General features: G+C 37.3%; 1 protein-coding gene across 2 annotated transcripts; it reads right to left on the bottom strand.

Moving 5' to 3' along the window:
- Positions 1-243: 243 nt before the first annotated feature.
- CNOT6 (CCR4-NOT transcription complex subunit 6) lies at positions 244-19153 on the bottom strand. 2 transcript variants are annotated; one of them, XM_039384272.1, is made up of 11 exons: positions 18518-19153; positions 15861-16047; positions 12380-12465; positions 11297-11401; positions 11137-11205; positions 9518-9675; positions 8861-9015; positions 7741-7895; positions 6546-6776; positions 5024-5226; positions 244-4347 (listed from the first exon to the last, which is right to left on the bottom strand). In XM_039384272.1, the coding sequence occupies exons 1-11, from the start codon at positions 18627-18629 to the stop codon at positions 4135-4137; spliced, it is 1674 nt and encodes a 557-aa protein (XP_039240206.1). In that variant the 5' UTR covers positions 18630-19153; the 3' UTR covers positions 244-4134. The 2 variants fall into 2 exon arrangements, with proteins under 2 accessions (XP_039240206.1, XP_039240207.1); XM_039384273.1 differs by having other exon boundaries at positions 11312-11401; positions 18518-18647.
- Positions 19154-19614: the final 461 nt, after the last annotated feature.

Genomic DNA, 19614 nt, shown 5'->3' with positions numbered 1-19614 from the left:
TTCCACAAGCTCACTGCTGATCACGCACGCCTTCACTTTGCAAACCAAACCCAACTGATCTGAGCAGAGTTCTGGTCTGCAGATCTAGAAAGTAACAGAAAGTACAGGAAAAATATTTCTAGGATCCTCCAGTTCCTTACATGCTTCCACTATACCTTCTCACACTTCACTTACTTTGGCTGTATGTGCAACTCTTCAGGAAAAGCTTTAGGAATCAAGTTAAAATATGAATTAGACTTCAAGAAGGTTTGAAACAGATATTGGATTTATTGGTCAGCTATGAGTAGGAAAATACATTGGTAAAGAAAAAGAAGACCCTGTATATAAATATAATACTAACTAGTTAAAATTTGACCAAGAAGAAAGTTCCACTGAAGAGAACAGTAAAAGCCCTTGTTTACCATCAGACCATATTCAGTTTCCCATTTATCTTATTGAAGAGCTGCCTATAGACAAATGCAACATTCTTTGAGCTTAGTGCAGATAATGTGCTGGTTTTTGTTACATGAATGGTAAACAAGAGTTAGTCCAGTGCATTACACATTATACAGAAGTACTGTGAATAAAGACTAAGATATTCTATTTTAGACACTACTTAAACATACCAAGACACTTAAGTGTTACAAATTTATGCAACCAAAGGAAAAGAATAGCAGTTAACATACTAAAAAATACTGTGTCTGGCTGAATGAGAAAGGCTTGCTACTGAAGCGGTTAACTGAACTTTTTTAAAGTTTTACAGTGTAATTAGTTTTCTCCCCCCCCAATGGTGTTGCAATTATTTTGTCTTTCATACAGGTTTTGTGTGGCTGAAAAAGCAAAGCATAAGGTATTTTCTAAGCCTGCTCTAAAAAAAAAAACTACCTTGAGAGACTTGCTACAGTTACATCAAAGATGCATACAATGTTCTCAAAATAGTTCTGTCAAATGCTAGCCAATTTTACCTTTTTTTTTAATTTAAAGCTGCTAAAAGGACAAAATAATTACAACTTGCACCAACTTATATGCTCCTTTCCCCCCTATTTGTGTTATGATAAAAGCAGTAACTTGTGGTATTAGTCTTGTACTCTAATCAATTCTTTTAGTTAAAGGTATATTTCAATTTACACTTTTGACACCCAGAATTCTTGGTAAATGTAAATAAAACTAGACAAGATATGGCAGAGTGTACTTTAAGTGGAAAAAAGCCTGGTCTAACCTAAATAAATCCTTTCAACCCCAAGGATGTTCTGTGACTTTTGCTGTATGTGCTTTTACAACAAGAACACTGAAGGTACAATTATGGCAACACCCAAAACCACCTTGAATAAAAATATTGCAAATAACCATTGCATGTTAAAAACTATGAAGCAAACATTTTGATTTTGTGAAGACACGGTTTATTGCCTTATTCTATGTTATAGCTGGAAATTGAGACTTTTGAGTTAGATTTGTTTGACACAAGAACATGTTTTCTTTGAAAGATTGTTTGACAAAGTTAATCTCAGCTCTGGTTTGGTGCCATCTGGTCTTTCCCTATATTCAAAACATTTCTCCTTCCTTCCTTCAGCCCCCGAGTCACAGCTGCAGTCCAGTTAAAACCCAGTGAAGTCAAAGGAGTGTCTTCAGTGGATTCAGTGGGTTTTCAATCAGGACCTGATGGACAGTATAAAAAAGCTGGAGGAAACAGTTATTCAAATGGACCCTTAGACCATAAGGTGACTCAGCAGGAACAGTTGTGTCTCCAAAAGCACAAGGGGCCATATTTTCACATGCTGTCATAAATCCAAATATTTTTTAAGACTAAGCAATAGAGGAGAACACATACTGGATAAAGCTCAAACCTTTAGAATCTAACAAGTGCACTCAAGCTCCAGCATCTAATAAAGTAAATTATCCCCCTCTAAAAATACAAAATGAGTAAGTGCTTCCCTTCCCCTTCTGTAAAGCTTTCTGGACTCCTTACACAATCCAGATAATCAGAAAAGAAAAATAGTTTGCTTAGTCTGACAAGCTAAATTGGCTCATCATTACTGGAAATTGTCATGATGTACATTACCAAGACATCATTAAGGAAACATGAGTATAACACCTTTTATTCACACTTTACAAAAAAACCCCAAAAAACAAACAGAAAAAAAATAACACTACGCATTAAGTCTACTACAGCAATACTACCAGCATTTCAATGTACTGATTATAAACTGGACATGTTTGGTGTTTTTACAACTAAAACCAAAACAAAATAACCCCAAGAGATCAGGTCCCAGACAAGGATTCAAGATCAAGATTTCTCCTATTGAAATTTTAAAATGTACATTTTACACATCCGAACTGTTTGCAATTTTCACTTTGAGCTTAAAACAGAACGGTTTGAGCACACTTGTGTGCTGACTACTTTTCAATAAAATTTTGAATCATTATTACCAATTCACTCTCTTATATATAAAAAAATTCACAATATTTAGAAAGTTTTCTCTTAATGCTCAGTGTCCTTTTGCTTCCCTGCCCGCAGCTGAAACAAAAGCTGTTTAAGACCAAGCTCTCTATCTCCTTTATTTATTTTTTTTTTTACATTGATTATTCAAGTTGTATTAGTTTAAGGAGACGATAAATTCTCCCTTTTAGGATAGAAATAGACAAGTTAAATTTGTAAGCTGTTACATACTTGGCTTCATGACACAAATGGCACTGAGGGTACACCAGAACTTCAGTCTTGCTTGACACTTTAAAATAAGACTTGGTCACTTTAAAAAAAATGATCTGAAGAATTGTCTTTGGGACCTGTATTGAAAATGCATTTATTTTACACTGCTTCATTAATAGAAAATGTAGGGCTAGGTTTGTATCTTCAAGGAATTATACTTTCTGAAACTGAGGAACACACTGAAACGAAAGAGAATCCACATGATAGTAATTCTTAGTGGGAAAAACGGCACTGTGCAATGACACTGAAAGAAGCAGTGCATGGGCATTAGAAGCTAGAAACTGTGTACCCATAACCTGAACATGTTCCAAAGTGTGATATTCAATGCTTCACAAAGGAAAAAAAGATGCCACAGCTTATACAAAAGTATCTTCATAAAATTTTCACAAGTGTTAACATTATTTAAAAAAATAAAAGAGGATGCACAGGATCTCTCTGCATGCACAGGCAGTGCTAGTTGAGAACAAATTTAAGCAGGCACAGTGGAGATAGGACAAATATTTAAAACAGAAATGAAGAAGCTGTACACAAGTATCCCTAGATTTTACTTCAAAAGTTAGAGATGAGAAAAATATCTGAGTGTATACACATCAGCAATAACTTTCAATCCATACAGGTCTACTTATATTCACTGCTTAGCTTATCTGTTCTGCGAGAACTCTATGCTTTTCTCTCTTTTTTTTTTTTTAAATCAGAAATAGACAGAATGTATTTAGTTATCTCTGTAAGGTATTAAGATTTTATAGGTTTGGATTTTGAAAGCAACGTTCTCAATTGAACATAAAAAGTAGTATAAAAGGGCTAACGAAACCCTAACAGTGCAAATCACTAGCAGAGAAAACCTGTGACAACCTCTTTTACAAGCTGGCCTTTATAACACATGAAAACAGATAAAAATTTAGCCTTAGTTTACAATACAATCATTTTCCAAATCTGAATTTTCTTTTTTTTTTAAAGTACAAAATCTCATAAATCAGGTTTTCTGTTGTTCATATACAATCAATAAAGGCTAAATTCAAATTCTATATTTTACAAACAAGTCTGAAAAAGGAGGGAGTGAAGTACGGAGAATGTTCTGTGGATGTTCCTACTGGCCTCAAAAAAGTAGTGCTACAGATAACTGTGCAAAGAGAATACACTGTATAACAATTCCCTATTTCAAGGCATGAAAATGTCACGTTGGATAAAAGAAACAGGAAGGTTAATTGTAACGTATTAAAGAAAGGTGCAAATGCACCGATCGCTGTCGAACAGTATACAAAGTATATTGGGCTCAGAATTGTGTCTGTTGATAGCACCTGGCTTTTACTATGTCTTTAGCAAATAATTAGATTTAAGATTAAGATTATTAAGAAAAAAAAATCCCTGTTGGCCATACCTCACTCCTCTATATTCAGATTTTACAATTGTACAAGTTAGATTGAGGTTGCCCTCTAAAATGTATTTGACTACCTCCTGCCAGGGAGATGGATTCCATTTACAGGAGGCAGGAAAGGCAGCAAAAGCTCCAGTTGTGCAAAAAGTGAGAAGTGGTCAGAAGGGATGAGTGGATGTGGACAACCACTTATATTGTTCTCTATTAACCAATGATGATCCAAAGGTCCAAGAATGCCAAGTATGTTTAGCTGAGGTTTAGAGTAGAAGATGTAATCAATAATACCCTAAAACAAGAGGGGAAAAAAAACATTGTTAGTGTTTATCCATGACTAAAGTTATTCTCCCAAACAAGAGGTGAGCTCAGTGTTACTGGTAACTGAAATACCCCATTCCTTCTCTATAGCACATCATCAGTTTAGATTTCTTCTTCCTATATCCCATGGGTTGCTCAATATAGATTAGGAGAACAAAAGAAAAGCCCACCCTGTATCACTTCTGCTGTACTTCTGTGGGTTGTAATTTCCAACCTCCTACAGAGCTTCAAATCCCATTTGGCTCTGGTTTTGAGGAGGAAAAAAGCCATCCTTGTTTTCACTGGGCAACAGAGAACTGAGAGTTTTCCAGAAGCAACATGGATTATTTCCTTGCAGTTAACAGCTTAAGTGCTCCTGTTGTACTGTGTCATTTAGCTTGGGGTATTAAAATACTGTTTACAGGGAAGGTTAACGGCAAGAATTTCCAATTCTTGCAAATCTATTGCAAGTTACTAAAAAGGAAAATCTGGTTTCCAGGAGACCAAAGTGTTGGGCATTCTAGTTTGCTATGTTTTAAATATAAACTTGGTGAATCTAGTTAGCTGCACCAACAGATTAACTTACTTGTTAAACTTCATACAGCAAATCACATTAGTTACACTTAAAACTGGAAAAAACTTTTCCGAAATACCAGCCAAGTCCTTACCTTGAAGTCAAATGTGTAATTTGTGTAAGGCATTAGACCATTCTCATAGGCACTCTTCAACTTGAAACCATGTGTAATTCTTCCATTTGTTGTCCCATTTTTTCCATTACAGCTGAAGTTAGTGAGACTTTCATTGTATCTCAGTTCCTTAAAATCTTTGTGGTTTGTTTCCACTCCGCCAGTGCTCAAGTACTCAACGACACCTATTAAGAGACACACGTAGACACAGGAAGGGATTAACAGTCACTCAGTAAATAAGTGTGTTTAGGTTCTTGAAGTCATACATGCAACATTATGCTTTATATAAGCAAAACCTTAACATGTACACAATACAGTTAACAGTATTTCTTTTAAAATATTACAGGACAATGTATATCATGAGTAAATGTCATCTAAAATAATGAGGCGTGCTTTGATTAGAAAAAAATGAGAAGGTTAATAAGGAATAGGTTGGGAAAGGGAAGATGAAAAATTCAGAAGTAAAATTCTATCAGTGCTAGGCAGTCAGCTTCCTTCTCTCCTTGCTTCTATGCTCAGGTCCTGTCCTTCAATGTTCTTCAGCTAAACTTTTGCAAAAGAGCCAACTTCTGAAACTCTACTTCAAATAAAGTTAACTTTAAAGGGGTTGCAAAGCCAAATGGACAAGACTTGTGTCATGGAAAACTGTGACTGTGCCTCAGTTTCAGAATAACTGTGTTGATATTCTGGCAGGTAAAAGAAGCAGTTCATTGTTCTGAAGACAATGAGACACGTGAACTGCAATCACCACTAGAGATATTGGGCTTCCTGGGATCAAAAAGAATTAAATTTCCAGTCCTGCTGAGCAGTAACTGCTCCTCTCAACCCTAACAGATGTTAAGAGTTGCCAAGATGAAGCCCGAAGGAAAGGGGACCAAGAATGGAGATTATTACATTGAACAACCATCAATAAGAAAGGAAGGATGGCTCTTGAGTTCAGCACTTCAGCTGGGTACCTGAGGAAGCCAAGGTGGCAATCACTGAATCTGTTCTTCTCTTGCATTTTATGAAGTTACCACCAAGTAAAAAAAAAAAAGTTCCCTGTTAAAAAAGAGCTCTGAAGAGTCCCTGTCTGAAGGGGATATACTGAATTTTAGAAGCTCTACAAAAAAATGGAGCTACAAAAAATGATTGTATGGTGGTAACTTTAAAGATAAGAAATTATCTTCTCACACTTACAATTAAGAAAGCCCAATTATCAGCAACACATTCATGTTTCCAGTTATTTCTGGAAGATATTTTTTTCCTTTCCATTCCTGTATTTTAAGATAATAGTGGAAATGCTTCTGTAAGACCTGACATAGCTATACTACTGCATAACAATAAGGTCACTCACAAATTAAACAGTTTTACCTTCTCTCTCTTACTTCTATTCTCATAGTAGCTCTAGAGCTTATATTATCAAACAATGCATTCTCTAAGTTGAAAACTCCTTTAAAAAAGCAAGAACTTTAAATTGTTACACACTTGAAACAGTTTAAAGAATAAGAAATAGAACTCTTACCAGAGTCTGGTAGAGAATTGAGATCTGCACACAGTACAAGTGGAATGGTTCCAAGTTCTCCCGAAACACCAGGTTTGAGACTACGAGAAGCTTTATCAATAATGTTCTTTACCTCGGACAGGAACATCATAGTCTGAACCAGCTTCACATCAGAATAATCTGGGTCCCAATGCATATGAGCATTAGCTACAAGAACTAGCTGCTTTTCCATCCCAAGATGTGGCTTTCCAGCTAAAATTTAAAATCAGTTATTTACTTTACATGGTCGGCAACAGAAAACAGTATTACTGAAGTTTAAACAAAATGTTTGAGGGAACCAAAACCATAAAATACCAGTATGACTTCAAGAGGGTTAATACCATTTAAATCAAGAGGGTCAGACAAGTCCTCTTATATCTACCAAGTGTTTTAGTGGATGTAAAGCATTAGGAATGATATTTCACTTTCAAGACCATTAGCGGATCAACCATCTTGTTACATGTGAAGCTTATGTACCCAAGAATGCTGTGAATTAACATAAATAACAGATAATCTAATTACAGGCAAATAGTGTTGTTCTAAAAAATTACATGTTTTCCTCAGGCTGTGACAGTAAACAGGCACTGCTCATATCTTATTAGGCAGTGAGCTCTGAATTCTAAGTTATTCACATTCTAAGTTACCTCTCTTGCTACAAGTGTTTTTTAAAAGGCTTGTTTGTTAGAATCTGAATTAACAGAATATCATTTCGATAAATATAACACAGGTTATATTTATAGGTTCCCACTGCGATACTTATAAAGCCAATTTACATTTCCTAAATTAAGAATGACAGGGCAGAACAAACAGGTTGTATGACAACAGAAAGAAAATAACAAGCTAAAATGATGCAGATACACAGAACTAACACCACCAATTCTTTGATACTTATAAACTTCAAGGGAAAAAAACCACCACCAAAAAACCAACAACAAAATCACTCAAACTCAAGCCTTTATAGTTTTTTTTCCTTAAAAAATATAAGTGGGGGGAAAAAAATCTTCATAATTTAAACAATGTGACTTTTCCCCAAATCTCCTTTGGGAATAAATTTGTCTGAACATACAATGTGCCAAGCCATATTCACCTGCAGAACCTAGTTTCTCTTGTTTACCATGACAAAAGTCAATTTTTTCATTTACAATCTATTCTAAAAAATAAATTAAATGGGACTTACATGACATTTCTATCAATTCCTTTCGCAGTTCTAGCAGTACAGCAACTCCAATGTTATCTTTTGTCATAACTCTGTTCAGCATAGCTTCTGACCCTTCTGAGTTTGCCATTGCTAGTTGATTGAACTCAACAGTATGTTTTTGAACCAAAGTAAATCTGAAAGAAAAAACATCATGTATACTTTTTTCAGCAGCCAGATACAGTAGGAAACGTTATAGATAATTCACCTTTTGATTGAATCTCAAACATGTTTATGATGTGAAAGTCTCAGCCAGTCACATCAGTTCATAAAATCCTAAACTGAAATCAAGGGATATAGTTTTCCTAGCAATTTTCATGTATTTTATACTACTTTAGTTTCAATTAAAAGATTTTATTGAGACACTATAAAAAAAGTCAACCTTGTTTTTAATTCTGCATCAGTTTTGAGGTCAAAGATACAGGTTTAATAGAGAGGGACTAAATAATTTTAATAAGCCACTTGGCATCAAAACTGGCACCTGCACTTAATTGTGGACACACAGGAATGCAAGGGACATTACTACCCTCAAATCCAAACAGCTGTGTAAGTGCAATATCATACAACCAGTATCTACAGCTCTTAATTGATTACTTTTTTCTACAGAAGCATGGAGTGATACCAAGTGCTTTGTCTTTCAATTTACCAGAAGCCTAATACATCAAAAAGTCAATGCCATCTGAGGTCTTATTTCAGCAATTTGGGGAATTATAAATTCCTTTACTCAAAAAAAAAAACCCAAGAAAATTTGCTTCATTTTTCATTAATTTCTTCTTTTTTATTATTACCACCTAATGCTTGGGACACAGACACCCAACAATTTTAGTATAATTTAGTGAACTCCCAGACCAGCACTGCTCAAACAAAATGAAATTTCACCTTAAAAGAAAACTTCAAGGTAAAATATTTTACTGCTAATTCTACACAGAATGATTTCTCTCACACAGACCACTCCTTCTAGGGGTAGGACTGCTCTGCAAGAAACCCTGCATGGCTACAAAAGTGCAATTAATGCCAAACTGTTTGAGCTATAGACTGACCTGAGAAATTATGTGAAAGACAGCAAGAGACAACAGAAGGTTTTGCAAAACACATCACTTACTTTTCTGTTTTGAAAAATATTGCACAACCATCAACATGTTTTCTTTCCTGTTCTGACATTGTCCTAGCTCTAGATTTTGGACTGAAGAATCCATTATAGCCACGTTCTTTCAATTCTACCAGGAAAAAGCTGTAGTACTGTTCCGTTTCAACCTCCTGTAAAATAAGGCAGAACAGCATGAACGTACTGTTAGCAAAACACAGAAGACTGATATTATTTAGACTCTTCAGAAGTGTAAATCACTTTCAAATTAGATTTAAGGGAAAAAAGAAATCTAGGAATTAAGTGCATCAGAGAATGCAAATTTGAGAGCAATATCCTTGTTTTAAGAAAATATAAATGAATTTCTGTAATCCCCCGAGTTATGATTATCTCAAGCCTCTTATTTGAAAATGTGTCAATTAGAGCCCCACATACACACACGGGCCCAAAGACACCCCCACGTACACTTCTTTGATCAGGGGCTGCTGGTTCCCATTCCAACTGCGGGGGCTGAAAGCATTCTTTTGATGTCAAGCAACAAATAATGTTCTAAACATCGCTTCTTTTTTTCTTTTGTTTCCACAAGGTTTTGAAAACAGAACGTTTACTATAAATACATTTAACGTGAAGAAACCCGGCACATGGGAATAAAAGAAAGAATGGTGCATCTTTTACCTGCAGGCTTATGATGTCAGCATTGCAGCTCAGGATTTCCTGCATAATGGCTTTTTTTCTGTATTCCCAGTTCAAGGCCCAAGATGGACAATAGCCATACAGCTGCCGGGTGGCATATTTGTCACAGAGGACGTTGTAACACATGACAGAGAACAAGGCTGCAGAACAGTGATTTTAATCAATAATTACACACTGATATATTAAAAAACTATACAGTTATGTTCTTGGCTTTTGTCTTCTGCAAATTCATCAATTCGTGCCTCATTTGTTTCAACCAAAACTCAGCGTATTTATCTACGCTGAGAAAAACTGTCAGGCTTTCTAGGGAGAAAAATTACAACTCTGGACTTCTGGCATCTGTTTTCTAGCATTTAATTAGGAAACAAACACCCCCTACCCCTTATATGATTAATGCACTAAACAGCAGACAAACATATTTTTTGCTAAGTGGTGCTGTACTGTGAAAAACCCAAACCAAGGTAAGTGTATCTGAATGCTTATATTTGCCAGCTATACAAAAGTCTGCAAGTCTTTAATTAAGATTCTTTAAAATCTACCTTAATTATTACCATCACAAACTGTAACAGCAGGCTAAGGATCTCTTCAAACAAAGAAAAGGTATAGGCAAAATAACCCCCCAGCTATTTCCACCTCGAAAAGCTTACAATTCAGGCAGAAGACACGAAACATCTACTCTCTGTATTCCTTTGAAATAGGAGTAATATAATAATGAGACAGTTTGGGGCAACTTGACATGTAATCCAGCAGCATGGATTTAGGGGGTTGCCTCATTGCTTTTTTGGGGTTTGTTTGCTTTTCAAAAGCACTTCAGGAATGAGATACTTGAACCAGAATGAGATACTGGAAGCTTACTCGGAGCTCCTCTAAAACATGGGAAAAATAAAACCCAAGACCATTGTTTGAAGATACTGAAAATTGAGGAAACAATCTGGGGCTGATTGTTTCAAAGCCCAGCATTTTGAAAACAAACAAATAAACAGGTGACAGCAAAAGACAAGCTGCATTTACAGCATGACCTTTGAAGCAACTGCCTTAATAAAATCAACAGGGGAAAGTAATGTACAACAGCCCTGAAAGAGAGATCACTGCAGTAACTGAGAAATACACCAATATTTGGTGTGCAGGTAAATAGAAAGGGCTATATTTTAGACAATTTATGCAGCAAAAAAATCAGTAAAGAATTAAACGTTACCTGAAACCCAACAGCAAGAAAAGTGCAGTTAAAGATAACACACTGGTTACTTAAAAAAAAAAAAATCTATGTTTTTTGGAAATTGTGCTTATATTCTTCCATTTTTTTATTCTTCAACAAGTGTTAAATTAAGCCTGTTAAAATTCCACTATTTAACTAATTGTGGACAACAATTTCAATTCCTGTGAGAAGGACATTAATTAAAAAGAAATTACTTCAGAGTAAACCATGGGTAAATCTGGAACAGGTGTTCCAACTGGGACAGAACGACTTCAGCTGGCTGGTCAGCACTGCAGAGATGACTGGTTAATTTAAGCACTGATTTTTTTTTTTTTCCCAGTAAAGATCAACAGCTTTGATTAAAAGGAAAAAAGGAAGAAGAAAGGAAAACCCAGTGTTACAGTACCTGTTGGTCTTGTACGGTCTGGTTCTTGCAACATAATCCAAGATCTTGGAGGTGGCTGTTCTGTCGAAACTATGGGAACATTTTAAAATAGAGATACAACAAATTATAATCACATATATTTTACACAGCAGAAATAAATGTTTTAAGAATGATCACTTACTTCTTTTTGCAGTACCTGCCAAATTATCAAGCAAATAGTTCAGTAGCCTTCGTGTCCCATCTGGTTCCTGATACAGGTTCAGAATATCCTGTGTAAGTGGGTTTCCTGCAAACCAATTCACAGGAATATTGAATAAAATATACAGAACCATTACAAACTTACATATCAGTGTTTAAAGCTGGCCTCTGGGAGAAAAGATACCACACCTACTATGAACTATTTTGGGGTTTCAGATCTCAAGCCTTCAATCCCACAAAACACTGGATGTGTGGATAGCTCTAGTGAAGTTACTACAACCCCTCTTGAGACTGCCTTCTGACTGAACCCCCAGGGGTGGTCCCTGGACCAAGGGGTAGTGAAGAACTGGTGTGGCACAACACACAGGCCGAGCTGATGAGCCCAAACACAGGAGCCACCTCTGCTCAGCGTGAGTGAAACATCCACCATCAGTTTATCTGCCAGGCAGATCTGAGCAGAGACTCTGCCATCTGCCAAACATAAGCAGATTGCAAGAGTTGTCATGGACAACACACACTGCAATTACCCAGGTTTAAGGGGGAGAAAAACAGATTTTGAGACTCAACAGTGTTTAGAGGTATTATATTCCACAGTGCTCCTGATTTTGTGACTGAAATTGCCCAAGGTCAGCAATTTTATAGCTAGAATCCATACAGTTCAGAGCAAAAAAAAAAAAAAGGCAAGACTTAAATTGGTGCTTGCATAAACAGCAGAGTGCCCTGCAGCTGTATAAAGCATGTTCCCTTTCTGGTTCGAGATGTACCTACATTTAACTACAGACTATTTCTTAGTTAAAGCACCACTGCATTCAAACCCTATGCAAGCAACAGAAAGCTTCTGCTCACTCTGCAAAAAGAGAAGCAAACCCCTTTATGTGTGCACTGCTTTGCCAAACTTGTTATTTTTCTAAATAATCCCTAAATAACAGTATTTATAAATGTGGAGTGAGTAGCTGCATCTGGGATTGCTAATCAGTAACATTTTATGAACTGGCAGTCTACAGCCATTACAAGAGTGATATCACTAAACAAGCATGGATACCAAGAAAAAAAAAAGCAGTAATACCTTTCAGACCCAAAGTCTGTAACTGGAACAGTTTTCCCAGCTCAAAAGGTAAAACTCGTAACAGGTTGTTATTTAAATGTAGTTCCCTGTAGACAGAGCAAGAATCATACAGGGCTGAAAACAGAGTAACATTTGTCTGCAGCAGTACAGTACAACAATTGAACCAGAAGAGAATCAATATACTGCAAACCACAATATTGAAAGACTAAACAGCAATAGTTGGGGAAATCCTGCTGTACTCAGACACACACACAGACAAAACACCTATTATTAAAGTACAGAGGAAAGGAGCTTTATCTTAAACAGTCAGACATTTTGCAAACATTAGCAGTAATAAAACACTTCAATATCTACAAGTGATGAAGCACTAACAGCTCAGACAAACCAGACCCTGAAACAGTTTGGCTGTGACTGAAGACCAAATAAAGGGAAATTATTTGAAAACAAATAAGAAAAAAAGCCAGTGGCAGTATGATTAGAACTGACATTACCATGCAATAGTCATTCACAACAGTAATTTTCCATTGGTTTGGGTGGTTTTCTTTTCATAATTTCAGGGTTAAGACAAAATATGTGCTTTTAAACTGACAGAACCAATATACAGACAGTAACAGAATTCATGTCCTGAATTCTAATATCTCAACAAATTGAGCAAAGTAAATGGACTTGTTAGGAGCTTTTCACTTTCTCAAATACATTCCCACTAAGCAGTGAAGACTTTCATAGAATCACAGTCAATATAAAGTTGCTGCTTTGAAGTTTTTACAACTTGGTGCCCAGAGACTTGTAGGGTATTTTCTGGGCAACAAAAAAGGAAAAAAAAAGAAAAAAAAAAGGAAACCTGGATGCCAAGAATTATCTTAACTCTTTTAGATTTCTACATAACAGCATTTGAAGCTGTCAATGTCTTTCTTGTTGTGAGGGGCCCAAAACTGAAGGCAGGATTCGAGGTGTGGCCTCACCATTGTCAAGTGCAAGGGGATGATCACTGCCCTGGTCCTGCTGGCCACACTACTGCTGACACAGGCCACGATGCCATTGGCTTTCTTGGCCATCTGGGCACACACTGGCTCATGCTCAGCCACTGTCAAACAGCACTCCCAGGTCCTTTCCCCCCAGGCAGCTTTTCAGACACTGTTCCTCCAGCCTGGAGCACTGCAGGGGGTTGTTGTGATCAGAGTGCAGGACCTGGCACTTCACCTTATTGAACCTCACACAACTGGCCTCGGTCCAGCGATCCCTCTGCAGGGCCTTCCTACCCTCCAGCAGACTGACACTTCCACCCAACTCTGTGTCATCTGCAAACGTACCAAGGGTGCACTCAAGTTCTTTCAAGCATGTCAAGAGAATCTGTTTTACAGCTGAGCTTTCCAAGATAACATGTTACAGTGTTTATTTTTTCTCCTCTTTCTGCAAAGATCAGAAATCCTACTGCTCTGACACCTCTTTTTTTCAACTACCTGCAGTAAAAAGGGAGATGAAAGGAGCCTTGGGTGAGCTCTGCTGTACAGACCAAACCCAGAGCTCCATATGTGGGAGCTGGAAAAGCTGTTATCAGTTCTCACTGGTGAGAGCACAAATGATTTCTGTGGCTCAGGATATCAGCAATGCCCAGCATTGAATTACCGTTGGTTTGAACAACTTCCCAGAAGCCATGGGAAGTGTCTGCAGTAAGAGCCAGCCTGAAACATAAGACCCTGGCCCAGCTGAGACCTGCAGTGCACTATCACACAGGATGTGCTTATGGGCTTTTCTTCACCTTCACCACAAAGAAAAGCAACCACGGACCAGCTGCAGTTACCGAGGACAGAGAGAATGCTGTGGGATTAATGCACAGCTTTTCACATCCAGAGACCCAGGCTCAAGTGTTATGTTTAGGTCATAAACAGAGAACTAGTGTGATCCTAGACCTTAGCTACACATCTCACAAGATTTAGCCTTCTTTACTCAAAAGAAACTTGGAAGAGCTGAAGCCTCACAGCCAGAAAAAATCGGGAAGAGTGCTGGGCAGAAGGTGTAATGACTTCTGACATTCCTGCTGACTCCACACTGCTGAGCCATCTCCATGTCATGGGCATTACACTTACAAAAATGTAAAAGGAAGAAGACTGAAAGGATGTTAATGAAGTACAAAGATGAATTTGAGAATATTCCAGTAAATTTAGGGTTATAGCTCACGATACCCCAGGAGTGGATAAAGAAGGGAAGAAACCTGTTACTAATAACTGCTTTTAATAGAAAAAGTAATGCAAAGAACTAGAACTCAGAACAGACTACTTCACAGCTGAAAACAACTATACAACACACTACAAAACAGAGCTGCCAATTATGCTTCACAAAGCAGGATCTCTTTGCTCAGCCTCCAGGGTTGAGACTTGAACTGCTCTGGAATTTGAGCATTTAGTACCAATTTAATCAGCTACTCTAATCCTCCCCAACAGAGCAGACTTCTCTAAAGGAGAAGAAAATGCAATGACTGATATTTCTATGCACAAACTTGCTTTGCTTCCAGTTTCATGAAAGCTGTGCTGGCAGCCCATTTCTCTATTGTGGTCTTTACTTCTAATAACATTCTCATTACTTTTAGACTTTCTGGATTTAAGAAAGCTGTTCATAAGTGTCTTCAAAATTCACAGCAATGAAAGCAATTACTGGCAACTGTCTAATAAACCAAAGATAAAGCTCTTCCTTTGGGTCAAAGACTGTTGCCTGCAAATATTTAGTCTTATATAAATAATTTATATATTTACGTAACAGTGTTTCTACAAAGTGAAATACTGCAGCCTTAAGCATAATCAGCATAGGCATCACTATGCATGTTTCAATTCCAAAAGGAGTTCTCATTCCATGCTAACTTTGCACATCTCAGCATTGCAAAATTGAAGGGGAAAAAAAAAATCAAAAAGCTGTGTTTAGAACATTTTTTCCTCCTCCCCAGTTTGCACAGGAATGCAGTTACATCACAGCAAAGGTGGGGAGGAGATATACTAGATACGTTGTAATTGTTATACAATAAACAGAATAAGAACTATTGTTAGGAATAATCACTAAATATGCATTAGAGGAAAAGAGGAAAAAACTGTAGTTAACACAATTATAAATGTTTAATCTGACCTCTCTCCTACCTTACTATGAGTTAAAAGCAAATTTTTTGGTGCATCAGTTACTCTGAGAGAAAAACACCAGATAAAAGATTTGTAAAAGAGTCTGGAAGAAAATGCCTGAAAGGAAACCTGACTTGGATAAATATAAAATAGGTGACTGCCATCAAACCAAGCACTTCTGAGGCTCATTCTGTGCTGTCATACACTGGAACAGGAGATCACAGAAAAGCCAGCACTGCTGTAGCTTCACAGACCACAGCAAGTATTCAGGAGACAGATAAGAAGGGAGGAAGGGGGAACTTACTTATGCTGAAATTTAAACTGTTGCTACAAAGACAATTAAAGACCAATTTTAACTCCTGTTAAGATTTACATACCTGAGTGACACCATGTTTCCGAGCTCTGCTGGTAAACTGCGAATTTTATTAGAGGACAAGTCCAGATATACCAGATTGTGAAGCTTGGCAATGTCTGAAGGAATACGGGATAAGGAATTGTCACTGAGATGCAAAGCTGTCAAATGGGTCAGTGTCCACAACGATGAACTTAAGCTTCTCACTTTCCCTGAGGAAGGAAGGAAGAGAAAAAAGAACATTTTAGATTAAGCAATAATAACACATTTGAAGGAAGTTCTGTTAGGGTTTTGTTGTGGGTTTTATCATTATTATTTTATTCAATGAGAATTCCATTAATCACCAATTCTATAGATAAAAAATTTTTCAACGCACAAGACAACATAATGTATTGCCAGGGATGCTTATGTTGTTTTTCCCAATCTATACTTAAGGTTTAAACATCTTTCTCAAGTTTCATACAAGACAAGACATATTTACTAGCTGACCATGAATTTAGTAATTACCAGAGGTGTAAGAAACAGATTTTTTTCAATTATGCTTTATGTTTGAGACGAAAGAGCTTTGGCCCTTATTTCTGCACATCTTTCAAACCAAAAATCTTTATTCTATGGCATTAATCCAGCCAAGAACAGATAGAAACACTATATTTAGGGTGACTAAGATGCTTAGTTGAGAACATGGATTTCCATCTGGTATTCAACTAAAAGCTGCATAAACTATTGCCAGATATTTAAAAAAAAGGTATGATTTTTTGTATAAACTGAAGGGTGGAAACATGGATTTGTGTGACAGAATCAAGATTTTTACATTGCCACATGCAAGGAATGTGAGATATCATCATAAGGTCTCAAAACATTTCTTCTCTCCAAGATTTTTTCCCCAAGGAGTACATCCTTTTTCGTTTACAGAAGTCATCTCACTGTACACCAAAAGCATTAGAAGAGGAGAATCAACCCCAGTTTGTCCAAGGCAAAAAGTTACTTTAGAAATCCCACTGTGACTCATCGATGTTAAGAACAGTCTGGTTAATATTATACCAACATACACACTTCAGAATTCTTTTCCTTAAATGATTTTCTTCAAAACAAAAGAATTCATATTTCGTGCCTGAGGAAAGTTACACTGATACACGTGTATCTGGGACTCAGTCCCTGGTGGCAAAAGGTTTAAACACAGGTATCATTTCCAGTAAAGCTGTAACAAAGTGAGGGGTGTAAAAAACCCTGCAGTAAAAAAGCCCAGCGATTTAAAGGAGAGCAGTTAAAACATTTGTGCCTTTTTATATTAGATGGCCAAGTATTTTGCAAGGAAAAGACAGTGTGACCAACTAATAAAAACACTGCATGCTTTATTTTGCAAGGCAAACGAGTTCAGCTTTTAAAGGATTGATGCTGCTCTAATGCTCGTTAAGAAGCCTTTTGAAAGGTTTTAAATACAAATCAATAGTTCTTTGCATTTTTAAAACTGAATTAACACCTCTTCCCCACCCCCAATGCAAACAGGTGACTGTGATCAAAGAAACCCTTGTAGCTGACAGGATTTCCAATCCACATCCCTGATCCAGCCTCTCCCCTGCACCACCTCTCTTGGCGGGAATGAGCCTGCAGTGAGATTACCAGGCATGAAAGGAAAGAGCCATCACTTAATGCACTTCCTATGCAGAGCAGCAGATGTCCAAGAGGATTCCAAGCCTAATGCCGATATATAATGCTGATTCCTGAAGCAGCATTTAACTGGGTTTCTGCATCTGTAACCTTCAGTAAAGAATGCCATTCACGTGGTAAGGCACGTGCCACTGGAAGCAAGACACAGATTCAATGAACTGGATGGAAAGACTCTCCACAATGTGATGAACTGGATGTTTATCCCTTCTTCCATAAATTTCTCTATTGAACAGTCTTTTAGAAATAACACATGCCGATTTTTTCAGTCTCATAAAGAACCTCCATATTTAAACAAAATTCAGCCTAAGTTTCAAACATCATAAAAATTTTTTTTAATTCTGAAGATATTTGCTTGAATTGCCCTGTAAAACACACTTTTTGCAGCAAAATCAGGATTTACTCTACAAATCAAGTGACACTAGTGTCCCACATCAGTTGAAATTCATGCTTACAAATTCTGAGCATTATCTTATTTTTGAGAAAAGATCCAAGAGTCAAACAGTATCTCAAAGCTTGCACAGATCCTGGAGGCTTTGGGGATTGTCTTTAATCTCAAGAACGAAGTAAAATCTACAACCGCTTTTAAACAGACAATTTCTGCTTCAATAGAAACTATGTCATGGACTAACACATTGCTGTTCCATCACTTACAGTAAGTACATCACTGACACACACCTACAGATCAACTCCAACCTCACGCTCTTCTCTTGGACAAATCAGATCTTAAATTCATGCTGTCACTCACTCCATCTTCTTAAAACACAAAGAGCTCACACCCATACCCTCACCTTCACAACTTTTCTACATGAGGGGATTCCCCACCTGCCCCAGCTTAGTTCTCCTACAGCTCCCCATGTTTTCCCAACCCACACTCTTCACACCCAAAGCTGGCAGCTGCCCTCCTGGTGTTCTGCTGGCTCACTTCAAGGTGGGTGACTCCACTCCACACTACTTGTCCCAGCCCATACTACTTGCAATGAGTTTATAACTCAGGCCCATGCCTCAGTTTCTTACCACTTATTTCCAACTCTGCCCAGTGTGATTTCTTTCCATTGGCTGCTTCCTCTGAGGACATAATTGTGTACATCCTCCGTGGATCAGGTGGATCGTACTTTTCCTTGGGCATTCCTGTTGAGACAAAAAGACAATTAATTGAGATGTTATATACTGAGAATTCTTCAGAAAGTAATTCCTGTTTCAGTTAGATTTCATGTGGGATGTTTGCTCCATATATTTTTCAAACCTATGGATAAAGATAACCCACACCCATTTACAAACTTCACTGAATGGGAAAACTGCTACGAAATAGAAGAATAGAGATTCCTGATGCTCCCAGAATGGCAGGTGACAGCCTCACACCCCACCCAATAAATTACCAACATCTGTAAACCAACTTATATGTTGTCTCCTGCCACCTCCCATGGGTATGTCATATGTCCTTCAAAACCAACCCATTCTACTCCAGGCTCTTGGTTCTTCAGCAATGAAACTTCAAAAAGTGATGATCACCACATCTGGGATCTCACTTCTGCTCATACAGAACACATTAGCTAATAAATCTGATTATCTATCAGTTCCAGGTTTACTGCAATTCTCAACTTTTCACACAAATCAGCATCATGAAAGAATTAAGGTTTCAAAAAGATTCTCAATTCTTTAAGTCTGCAGAATTATAGGTTTTAATCCAACCTTCAGCCTACTCTTGCAATCTGAAAATATTGTACCCAAGATAGACGTTTCTATCACTTTCTGCAGCCAAGTATTTAATACTGAAATTTAACTCCATTTTTCTCATTCTTTTTCGTGTCTTTCCTGGTAACTTTGCAAGAAGCATTTTTCTAGGTTATTTCTTTTTACCATACCCACTCATGGACCATGAGAGAGAAGCAGCAAATCTTCCTCTCTAAAAACACCCTCCTTCCAGCTTTCCTGTACATCAACATACTTGTACTGTGCAAAGAGGAGAGGGGGGGGGGAAAGGATTCCTGGCTCCATAACAAAGCCCTGTGCCATACCCCTCCCTGCACCACGAGCTAGCTCTCCTCTGTCCCAGGAGAAATACATCTGGGGTTTACTGAGTTTAAGAGGAAAACCAGCTTACATAGTTTTTA

This window comes from Pipra filicauda, unplaced genomic scaffold (genome assembly GCF_003945595.2).
Source record: "Pipra filicauda isolate LSUMZ 115617 unplaced genomic scaffold, ASM394559v2 scaffold344_size1527164_pilon, whole genome shotgun sequence".
In the NCBI taxonomy this organism is placed as follows: Eukaryota; Metazoa; Chordata; class Aves; order Passeriformes; family Pipridae; genus Pipra; species Pipra filicauda.
This window is presented reverse-complemented; position numbering and strand designations above follow the sequence as displayed.